Here is a 12564-nt window from a genome sequence, read left to right as displayed (position 1 = left end):
TAGGAAATCCATTCCTCACACACTCGACGAGTCGGACGTAGGAAGGGTCATCTCGGGCCGCTGTTCGAAGGTCCTCCATTGCCTTGTCGTCATCTGGTGACAGGTCCGAACGAAGGGATTGGACGGCATGTAGAGTGACCACAGTCCTGACGGAAAGAGCGAGATTGACGTCGAGCACATGGTCTTCTGGAGTAGGGCAGCTGACAGGAGAGCGGGATAAGGCATCAGGGATGCAGAGCTCCTTACCAGAACGCCACACTGCTCTGAAGATGTACGCCGAGAGCTTCTCTTTCAGACGCTGGAGGCGAGGGTTCTCAACGGCGTCCAGCGTGTAATGGTTGAGGATCGGGACAAGCGAGCGATGGTTGGTCACTAGGTGAAAGTGTTGCAGGCCTATGAGGTAACACCTGCACTTGGACATCGCCCAAACCACAGCCAACAGCTCCAACTCAATAGTGGCATAGCGCGTCTCAGTGTCGGAGAGGAAACGCGAGCCACACTGGACGAGCCGGAACTGCCCTCCACCGTGAGCCTGCAATAGGGCGTATCCCACGCCATACAAGCGTGAGGCATCTGTCTGCAAAACCGTCGGCAAGGCTAGGTCAAACGTGGCGAGGACAGGTGGACTAGACAGGGCCTGTTTCACTTGCTGGAAGGCCTTGTCGTGGTCGGGGGTCCACAGGAATGTCCTCTTGAGGCTCATCAGGGGGCGAAGTGGTTGGGCAGCTGCGTAGATGTCCGACGAAAACTCTGCTAACTGATTGACGAGACCGATGAAGGACCTCAAGTCAGTGAGGTTAGCAGGGGTGGGAAAATCCGTGATGGCGCGGACCTTTTCCGTGTCAGCTGCGATACCATTCCGTGAGAGGATGTACCCACAAAAGGCCACCGAAGACCTGGCCAGAACAAATTTGTCGGCATTTAGGGTGATGCCGTGCTTCCGGCACCTGGTGAGTACCTCATAGATACGGCAGAGGTGATCCATGTAATCCTCATCGTACACGAGTATGTCGTCGACCACTTTCACGCAGTTTGCCAAACCTTGTAGAGCCATGTCACCTCGAAGACAGAAAGCGTCTCCTGTAGCGGCGAATCCCATGGGGCCACGGCAGTAACTGTAACGTCCATGCGGGGTGATGAAAGTTGTGAGTGGTCGGTCTTCTTCGGCAAGCTCTATCTGCCAGTATCCACACAGGGCGTCCATCGTCATGAAGAAGCGCGCCTTCGGGTTCACACTGCGTATAGCTGCAAAGGGCGTGGGAGAAGGGTGCGCAGGACGAGACACCTGGCTGTTGAGCTTGGAGAGGTCGGTGGTGATCCGAACACCACCTTTGGGTTTTGCGACGACAACCATAGGGTGACACCATGGAGACGGGTCATCACCGGCTGGTGCAATAATTTCTTGGGCGACCATGGAGTCCAGCTCGTTTTTGACCGCCTCGCGGAAGGCCAGGGGGACCAGTCGAGGGGTGTAGATAGCGAAGGGCTTCGCGTCGTCCCTTAGGTGGATTCTCATGGGGGGACCTACCATCTTCTTGAGAAGCTTGGATTCCAGAGTGGACTTGGTAACCAGAAGGTCGCTGAATTCCTTCAGGAAGTACTTCCGAGCATCCGAAGGAGAGGTGTCACTGGCAAGAGGCAGGGGTAGGGCGGCAGCAGGGTCGTTGCTGTTCCCTTCTTGCACCCTGTTGGCGTGTTTTACCTCGAGAATAGGTTTGGGGAAGCCCTGGGAGATGATGGCCAACTCTTGACAATGTCTATAGGACAGCAAAGGAGTCGGGACACCGTTATGCACATCAATCCAGGCTTGACACGACCTGTTGCCAAAGGTGACTTGTGCTTGGAGTGAACCCAGGGCCGGGGTCATCTGTGAACCATCTGCCGTGAAGCGGAGATCCTTGGGTGGCGGTCCTAGATCACTTGGAGAGAGCCCCAAGCATTGCAAATGCTGGGAACCGATGACTGTAGCATCAGCGCCGGTGTCGGGCAACATCTGAAGACGGGATTACACACTGCCATAGGTCACAATGACACTGATGTACTGGGGTACTTTGGTCCTGGGACACTGGGGGGAGCACACATTCCTAATATGGCTCGAGCGTTGTCCAAGGTCGTCATGCTTCTGATTGGAAGACTGTAGGCGGCCCTCTCTGGTGGAAGGGAGCTGAAGCTTCCGCCGACGCTCTCCCTTGGGTTTGTTGGTAGGGCAACACTTGTCATAGTGGCCCAGACGACCGCACACATTGCACTGGACGTACTTAGCTGGGCACCGTACTGTGAGTGACCAGTGGCCCTCACGGTCACAACTGTTGCATGTAGACTCAGCAGCTGGACCCACCTGTGTTCCGTGCTGCTTACCACAGTTGTTACAAAATGAGCCGGGCGTGGACGTGGTGGGCGAAGGCGTAGGAGCAGACTTCTTGTCCTTCTTGTACCGGGACACAGCGCGTACAGCGGTAGGGGGAGTTCGGATGGCAGAGGTGGCACACCTGGCAGCCTCATAGGAGCGACATATCGAAAAAACGTCCTTAAGAGAAGAGGAAGAGTCGAGGGAGGTGAGGCGTTGGACAAGCTCCTCGTCCTTAACACCCATCAGGATCACCTGCTTCAACTGGGTCTCCTCGCACTGCTGGTGGTATCCTAGGCATATATCTACCTCTTCCGAGGCTCTTTTGAGTCGTACATAAAAGGCGTCAAAAGTCTCGCCCTCCATCTTTCTGCAGCTAAACAATTCCCTCCAGCGCAGAGCTTCATTCCGTTGTCCTTTGATGTGCCGTTGTAGAATGTCCAGTACCTCCTCTACAGACAACGAAGAGGTCGGAGGTACCTGCAACGTATGTTCTAAGACACGCTGAGTTTCCAAGGACAGGCACATATGCAGCTGGATGAGTTGTTTAGGCTGTGACAAACTCTGGAGATCCACCATTGTAGAATAATCAGTCCACCGTCGCCGCCATTCGCGAAAAGTCTGGAAAGTTACATCAGGGTTCAAGATGGGCGGTGTTTGAGCAGCCGCTTTAGGTGGGGCTGGTGGGCGTGAAGGAAGCATTGATGAGGTATCTGAACCAGTCAGTACCGAGGCAGTGTTAGAGCCAGGGGCTTGGTTAACAGTGAGGCAAGATATCAAGGCTTCAAACCGTGCACTGTCTTCCAATCTCCGTTGGTGGTCTCTCTCTGCTTCTGCTTGTCTTCTTTCTCCGTCCTCCACACGTCTTTTAGCAAAGTCGTGACGCCGTTCATCTCTCATAAACTTCATTAAAGCAATTATCTCTGGAGACAACGCTGAATATTGAGGTGAAGGGCTGCGCGATGCTGTTGGAGCTGGAGCGTCATGGTCAGCCTGGTCATCCATCTCTGCGGAGCTATCATCCGACTGACTCATCCGGGCGCTGGTTCCACGACTGCGCAAGGCACGAGACATAACTACTTCATCTGTGTACTGTGTCTAAATCAGTGTTGATCGGTCAGCCCGTCGTATCAACAAGATCTCAGACAAAAAATTAATTAAATACACAGATATGTAGATTATATATATAAAATATATATAAGGGAATCGCCGCAGTCAGTGTGTTAGTACATGTATGTGTGTGTGCATGCGTCTGGGCGGGAGCAGTCTCCTCGAGCTGTGAGGGGGGCTGGAAACGACGACGCACATCAGTTACCCCCTGGACATGGCGAGAGGAGGATGCGAAAAACTTTACTCCTTACAAATGCCCAGAACATGCCGTGTACCTTAGGAATCCTTTAGAACAAGGTCACACATTTATGGCACGAAACACACAATGCACTAAACACTGCACAGAAAATCACTGTCACTGACACTGCTCAAAGTTGCAAAATTCTTGGAGGTGCGGCGGTTAGCGGTGGTTGAAATAGAGCAGGGGTCCAAGCTGGCTTTCCACAAACTTTACACTTCACTCGTATAATTATCCAGTAAAAGTACACACTGCACCATGTTCGTGTTCTGGGTATTAAGTTCTATCTACAGGAGCGAACACAAACACCTGGATAGTTTTCGTAGGTTCTATTTACTGGATAAGAGATATGTACACAAGGGAAGTAGCGCTCCTTACTCTCTCCGTGGGTCAACTACTCTCAAGGCGACGTATGGGAAGTGGTACATGTCGCCAGGCACATCAATTTGGCATGTGGGACATCTTAAATACATTGCCACACGCTACTAGCTAGGCTGAATAAATAGTACATAAATGGAGCACATACATAATATACATAGCATAATATAAATACAGCATACAGAATATACATACATAGATAATGACGAAAATTACGATGTTATTTACTTAGACTTTAGCAAAGCATTTGACAGAGTACTGCATCAGAGGCTTCTGAGAAAAATTAAGGCTCATGGTATCGAGGGGAAAGTTTTAAATTGGATAAAATCATGGCTCACCGATAGAACGCAGAGGGTCAGGGTAGATGGTGTTAAATCTGAGTGGGGTCGTGTAACCAGTGGAGTTCCCCAGGGGTCAGTACTCGGCCCACTCTTGCTCATAATCTACATAAACGATCTAGATACTGGGATCAGTAGTGACATAAGCAAGTTTGCGGATGACACCAAAATAGGGCGGCAAATTAATTCAGGGCAGGATGCAAATGCTTTACAGGAGGATCTAAATAAACTGCAGGGGTGGTCTGAAAAATGGCAAATGAAATTCAACACCAGCAAGTGCAGCGTACTTAATATTGGAAAAACAAATACTGTCAATGTATAAAGCCTTAACAACATCAACCTAGAGAAGTCGACTTGTGAAAGAGACCTAGGGGTACTTGTAAGCCCGGACCTACGGCCTAGAAAACAGTGCGTTAATGTTTGAAATAAGGCAAACAGAGTATTGGGTTTTATATCTAGAAGTGTAAGTAATAAGAGTGCAGAGGTCTTATTGCAACTATATCTTGCACTAGTCAGGCCGCACCTCGATTTTGCGGTTCAGTTCTGGTGCCCTTATTATAGAATGGATATCAAGTCACTAGAGTCGGTGCAGCGAAGAATGACGAAAATGATTCCGGGACTTAGGAACCTTCCATATCAGGATAGGTTAAAGAAACTAAACTTGCATTCCCTAGAAAGACGAAGAGTGCGGGGAGATATGATAGAAGTATTCAAGTGGGTGAATGGAATCAATAAAGGTGATATAGATAAAGTTCTTATAATAGCCGAGCAGGATAGGACTCGGAACAACGGATTCAAGTTGGATAAGTTTAGGTTTAGGAGGGAGATAGGAAGGAACTGGTTTACAAATAGGATGGTGGACGAGTGGAACAAGCTTAGCAACCTTGTAGTAAGTGCTGGAACGCTGGAAAGTTTCAAAGGGAGGCTGGATAGATTCATGGATGATAGAGAGTGGTAGTAACTCTCAACAGGAGCTGCCATGCGCAGGCCAACAGGCCTATTGCAGACTCCTTATTTTCTTATGGACAAATTGCCACAGCTTTGCTTATGGAGAAATCATTTAAAGCAAATAGAATTCATCTCCAAAAAGTAAAGATAAGACACCACAAAGTTTTTCCTCGAACTCTAGCCTTCATCCATATACGCCCTCCGCGTTTTGATTGTTAAAACCTCTAGTTGATCATAGAGTGATTTGTTACAGCACCTCCTGTGTTCACTGGATAATTATTGTAGAGAGTATAGTCCAGTTGCAGAAGGTTCCCTTAGGAATTAATCATGCACATTTGGTATACAGTTATTATGACCCATAAGGATCAATTTGAAGATTGTCAGCTATAGACTTAATTTGGTGTTAATACCTACGTCAAGGAATACCCTACGTCAAGAAATACACTAAAGTCAATATTTTTACAAGATTTCTGCCCTTCATATATATATATATATATATATATATATATATATATATATATATATATATATATATATATATATATATATATATATATATATATATATATATATATATATATATATATATATATATATAATTTTTAGTCCAAACACGACTTTGAACATCAACGACCTCACCAGCCAGGAATCGAACCCTCGACCTACTGGGTGGGACTAGGGAATGCTACCGACCAACCCACAAGGACACTAAAAGCAGTCCTAGACTCTGTTATATTTCACACAAAGCCTGTTCATCGAGCTGATGGCGCCGTGAACCTCATTGGGAACTGCCCGTGCCTCGTATGTGGTGTCAGTAGCATTTTACCGAATCCAGCTGGTATGAAACACGAGGTACCATATATATACTTCATTTTTAGTCCATATAACACGCGGACTTTGAACATATAATCAACGACCTCACCAGCCAGGAATCGAACCCTCGACCTACTGGGTGGGACTAGGGAATGCTACCGACCAACCCACAAGGACACTAAAAGCAGTCCTAGACTCTGTTATATTTCACACAAAGCCTGTTCATCGAGATGATGGTATATATATATATATATATATATATATATATATATATATATATATAGATATATATATATATATATATATATATATATATATATATATATATATATATATATATATATATATATATATATATATATATATATATATATATATATATATATATATATATATATATATATATATATATATATATTTATATATGCATATAACCACAAGGAAAAAGAAAACACGGAGTTTGCAAGCGCTTTCGTGTAATTCACATCTTCAGGGGTGAGTACAGACTAAGGAGAAGTACAAAACAAGGTGTATATATACAGAGGAGGGTGAGATCAGGTGCACAATGGTCAGGTATTAGGTAATGACCAAATTAAACATTAAACATACCGAAGCAGTCAACATGAATTTGAGTAATGGTATGTACAAACTGGACGATTTTGTAAATAAGAAGATTTGTAACCAGGTGAGAAGGTTGGGTCACTTTACCCTCTGACCTGAATACCGACCGTTGCGGTGCTTTTTAAAGATTAGTAGGGTCATTACCTAATACCTGACCATTGTGGACCTGATCTCACCCTCCTCTGTATATATACACCTTGTTTTGTACTTCTAGGTCTGTACTCATCCCTGAAGATGTGAATTACACGAAAGCGCTTGGGAACTTCGTGTTTTCTTTTTCCTTGTGGTTATCAGCATATACCTGGATCACGCTCACCTACAGTGATTTACTTGCATATATATATATATATATATATATATATATATATATATATATATATATATATATATATATATATATATATATATATATATATATATATATATATATCAAACATAATTCATCAGATTTTTATCACAACGTTTAAAGTAAGGAATGATATACATATTTAGTTAAACTGTATTGTGAATTATTAAATTATATAATTGTCCTTTATTTATAAAAAAATAAATAAATAAATTACTTGTTCTTATTACAAATATTGAGCAAATTTACATGAGAGACCTAATCAGTGATTAAAAAATTACTAAAGGAATCAAAACAGCAGGTAGTAGGTAGTAGGCAGCTACCGAACAGGGAGGTACTACCGCCTGGGAAGATATTGGCAGCATAATGTGTTGTCTAATGGTAGACCCTGCTGCCATATGGCATCACGAAAATTGTGACCAAGTCCCAGGTTGCTCATCTGACTTTCTGCCTCATTTACACACAATTGTAGGGTCTCAATTGTTTCTATTACATGACAAAACAACATACATATATAGCGTTTCTCTCTGTTGATTTTTTTTCATTCTTGCATTTCTTTGTATTTATTATTATCACAGTGTTGTTATTATTATTATTACCATTAATATTTTATTTTACTTTTTATTATAAATTTCATTTACTATAAATTATTATTATTATTAAATTTTCGCCCCCCGGGCCCTGATGTGGGTCAGTGGCCTGTGCCCGGATAGGCTAATCCCCGTAAAAAAAAAAAAAAAAAAAAGAAGACTGGAGCTTAAGTAAGTAAAAAACACTCCTGTGGCTAGGAACAAAGCACACATAAATCACGTTGCATATGAAATACTCGTATTACTCCAAACATTATTATCATTCTGTCACATATATCAAATATCCTTTCTGAAAGTATCATGTGAAGAAATAACTAGAGCTTAACTTAAACACTCTTTTTTGGCTAGAAACAAACACAAGTAAAACATGCTGCATATGAAATATTACTTCAAAATTATTACAATTTTGCCACTTACATAAAAAATATTTTCTGTACATACTGTATCATATGAAGAGGTAGTAAACACACCAGTCTTGAGAGTAGGTGGGCATACAGCTCCCAAGGCTTCAAAGTGAGCAACAGCAGACTTTGCCAAAAATCTGTAGACATACTCAGGACCCTATCATTGGACACAGATAACCCCATCTGGTAAAGAGTGCCATTTAAATCTTTAGACCTGGTCTTGGCATGCACATATGCTCCAAGAAAAAGAGGTAAAGGTGGTTCTCGTTCAAGACTGTGTCGAACATTTGGTGTTGCTCTCTGAAAATGAACAATATTGTGAACCAGCAACTTTCATCCGCTCTCTCCTCTCTGGGCATGATGTGCTCCAGGCGTAATGTTTCTTTCCACAATTTGGGCACTTGGCTGTCGTAGTGGTTGCTTCCTTATGTTTTTGAATACACATTTTTGTCTTGTGGCTTAGGCTGCAGATGCCACATCTCACTTTTTTGTGTCTCCTGGATTGGTGATGTCCAAATTTCTGACATTTGTAGCATCGTAGTGGCTCTCCGACAAAAGGACGCAACTTGTAAATCCCCCAGTTGCCTAGGTTTACCTCCTCTGGGACTGTCCCCTTGATGTCCACTAGCACTTGCCTTGTCTGTGCTTTGTCCTGACTCGTAACACAACGCTCTGCCTTGGTCACTTTTGGATGTTTTATGATGACTTCTACAGGTAGTTCCAGAGGATATCGTAGTAGGACCATTCTGGTTGTTTTCTTCTTGGAGTCTAATGGTATTATCTTGACCGTCTTACTGTTGAGGTTGGTGACCTCGCTGAGGATCTTGGCTGTGTTGTGGTCTTGGAGGGAGAGTATCAGGTCTCCAACTAGATTGGGCTTCACACTGAACTTGATGTTCTTGTATTCTATTTCCAGTTCCAGTTCTAGTTCCAGTTCCAGTTCCATGCATACCTCTTATGCATGGTTGAATTCGGTTTCTTTGGGAATCTTGTACTTCATCACAGTCGGAATCGCGAAGGTGGGTGGTTCTGCCACGGGGTGGATTGCTGGGGACATATTGTCTATGTCGGACATGTTGTTTTCCTTCCGAGGCATCTTGTGGCATTTTCCTTCCATCGGTTACACATCTCTCGCTCGTCTTTATATCAATAAATTGACAATGAAGGCTCACTACACCTACATTGTCCCTTGTTGCCCTAGGACCAGTGCCGTACCCACCTCATCCCACCCCCCCCGCCCCACAACGGGGGTCGTAAGTTGGTGGCTCTGGTTTTGCAGCAAGACCCCTCAAAAGGGGGAGCCTACTCTACCCTATCAGCTAAATTCACCTGCCCAGCTCACACCTCTCTAAGGGGCCCCTTTGTGGCCTGTCCTAACGACAGTTCCCGCAGGGTTCTTTAATACTGGGATAATCGGTGAGGGCACGAAGAAATGTGAGCATAAAACACAGAAACAAGCAAGTCAATTCAACAGAGACGAGATATCCACGTCAAAGTGAGAGTGGCGTGTGTGGCGACAGTAAGTCTGGCCAGGCGCCGACGTGAGGAAATGGAAGCACGTGGGTCGGGAGTAACTGCGACATGCGTCGTCTCACCTCCCTGTTCAGCTGCTGGAGACTTGGCTTTGGAGTCATGAGTTATGAGGTGAAAAAATATTATTAAGGATTGAAGAAAAGTGGTAAAACTGAAATACAGTGGGAGTAGAAAGAATCCCGGTGTGTGTGGGGTTTTTGAATACTTTTCACAAGGGACGTGCAGGGGAGGGAGGGGAGCAGTTTAGCGCCGCAGGTGGAATTTTCCCGCCTGAGTGACGCGCTCCCAGTAGAGGTTTTGTTACGCTTCCAGAACCTTCGCCGGAGACATGTAGGGGCTAGATGAATACTTGATATTCACACTGATATGATCTGCACGTCCCCAACTGTTGTTCCTCAAGAGAATGGCCTGGAAGACATGACAAACCCAGCAACATCATGGAAAATGTCATGTCATTGCTTACTGTCAAGCACAAATAAAATCTCAGCTCCTAAAATCCCAGTATTTCTAATAGGCACCTAGATGGACTCAGAATATTGACCTGTGATGAAAGCAGACAGGCGGTGTGGGTTAATACAGCTTCCTTGACCTTAGTGTTAATATAATCTTGTTATAACACAGCCACAGTGGAAGTCGCAGCTACAGTTTGCTTCAAAAAGTCCAGAAGAAATCAACATACCTAGAGTGATAAAGAAATAATATGAGAAGAGGGACATACCTAGAGTGATAAAGAAAGAATATGAGAAATATCTTGATAAGGAGGACAGCAGGAAATGAAGTCGCCAAACGACCCGGAAATTTTATAATCTGTCTTATAGTCAGCCTCTCCTCTCTCTATCTCCTTCCCTTCGGTTCACTCTTCTTCCTCCTCTTCATCTTCTTCTTCTTCTTCTTCTTCTTCTTAGAATTAGTAATTTTTCATTTATGTTATTATAATGATTCTTTATATATTTCATTCTTGTTCTTGTTATCATTTACTTCTTCCCATCTCTTCTTTCATGTGGTTATTTTCTTCTTTTTATTTGCTTTATCCTTCTTTTCTCCTTTTTATTTCTATCGTCTTCTCTGCTTTCCATGTCTTCATCTTCTCAGTTCATTGCCCTCAAAAGATGCCTCGTTAGTTCCAAAAAATTCAGGCCATAATATACTTAAACGAAATCCTCTTATCGGCAGTAATCCTCACATGGGTCGGCCAGGGACTCTAACACCTACCTTGCTGGGAGATGAGGGGAAGGGGGGGAGGAGGGAGCAGTGTAAATGAGGAAAGGAAGGATCTATATATCTATCTATTCATCTCTCTCTCTCTATCTATCTGTCTATCCATCTATCTATCTGTCTGTCTGTCTTCCGTCTATCTATCAAACCCTGTTACTATAGTATTACACGCCTACGTTCCACTGCTATAGGCCAGGGTGGTTTGGATTCTAACTTCAAAGAAAATCAGTCCCTCCATCCCTTCCCCTCTCTCCCTCTCTTTTCTCCCCTCTCCCTCCCTCTATCTTCCTCAATCCATTCCTCTTACTCCCTCTCTACCTCCATCCCTCCCTCTCTCCTGTCTTCCCTAATTTCTCTTTCTCTTTCCCTCCCTCCCTCGTTCTCTCCATCTATATATCCCTCCCTCACTACATATCTCTCCCTTTCTATCTTCCTCCTTGCGAAAAAGACTCCACATATTACTAAAATAATGCATCCTTTCCTGGTTTTTCTCTGTTGTCAGCCATATTTCACTTCCCGGCGTTACCTTCACAAAATGCAATGAATTAAATATGATATCAAGTGATGAATTGCTTCTTCTTCTCTTAGTGGGACATCTCCACTTGGTCCACCTATTGCTGAAGGACACCCTAGGCTCTGAGTCGCTAGATAAAACCTACAATTACTGAATTTTGTAATACTAATTAAAATCACTCGTTACAAGCAATGTTGTTACCATCTGTTCTGTTACTCTACAATAGTTTCTGTTTTCTTCTTATGTGATTTTATATATGTTACTCCAGAAATTTCTGAAATTCAATTCTTTGTCTACAGGTTCTGTAGCTTTTACCTCGTTGTCATCTGTAAGATGACTGTTATCTATGTAGTTAGTGCCCATTAGGTTTTTTATTTTACTCTAGAAGATTTTTGGATTGTGATAGTCGGCCTCTGTGTTTGTGATTAGCTGGTTCCATTTGTCGCTGTGCGATTGTTTATATATCTTTTTCAGTTCTTCCTTTAGGTTTCTGAAGAGAGTTATTGTTTCTTGGTTCCAGTCGTGTGTGTTTGTGTGTTTTAGTAAGTTATTCAGTCTTGTCTGGATTATTTTATGTTCGTGTGTTGATTGTGCGTGGGGTAGTGTACGGTAAGATGTCTTGGGGGTGTTGTTTACCATGGCTGTGGTAACTTTGGTGTACCATGCATGTTTCCAGGGCTATGTCAATGTCTGTTGTGTTTTGTTGCTTAGATGTATTTGCTCGTTTGTGTCGAGTTCTGCCTTAAGACCCTCCCAGTTTGCTCTGTTAAAAGAGAATCTAGGGATGATAATTATGGGCAGGTGACCGCTAGTGGTGCTTGGTCCAGGTTTCATGTGTGTATTCAAATGGTGGTGTCTATTGGTCAGAACTATATCCGGCTTCCCGGTGTTTCCTGCAGTTATGTAGGTTTCGAAATCTGGGCCAAGGTGTGTGATATTGCCGTTTTCTAATAAGTCGTGTAATATGTTCCCCCTTGGGTTTCTGTTTCGGTGTCCGAGTATGGTGTGTCTCTTATAAAATACGCTGGTGTGTTACGTCTCATTAGTTTTAGTAAGTCACCAGTCGGGAATGTTTGTCGTCGGCAAGGTAAATGTGTTGTACCAGTTGCTATTAAGCCTTTAGTTGTATTGATTTCGACTGCTAAGAAGTTGGTTTGGAAGTTGTCTAT

The 12564-nt window shown here is 43.8% G+C and overlaps 1 protein-coding gene across 1 annotated transcript in view; it reads right to left on the bottom strand.

Annotated features, from left to right (window-relative positions):
- Positions 1-9966: 9966 nt before the first annotated feature.
- The window catches only part of LOC121853848 (PDF receptor-like), a 198428-nt gene continuing 195830 nt past the window's right edge, over positions 9967-12564 (bottom strand). Inside the window, exon 8 of the mRNA XM_042348224.1 lies at positions 9967-10074. Coding sequence (XP_042204158.1) covers positions 9967-10074 — 108 coding nt within the window. The remainder of the gene's footprint in view (positions 10075-12564) is intronic.

Source organism: Homarus americanus, unplaced genomic scaffold, assembly GCF_018991925.1.
Source record: "Homarus americanus isolate GMGI-L3 unplaced genomic scaffold, GMGI_Hamer_2.0 scaffold18703, whole genome shotgun sequence".
NCBI lineage: Eukaryota > Metazoa > Arthropoda > Malacostraca > Decapoda > Nephropidae > Homarus > Homarus americanus.
This window is presented reverse-complemented; position numbering and strand designations above follow the sequence as displayed.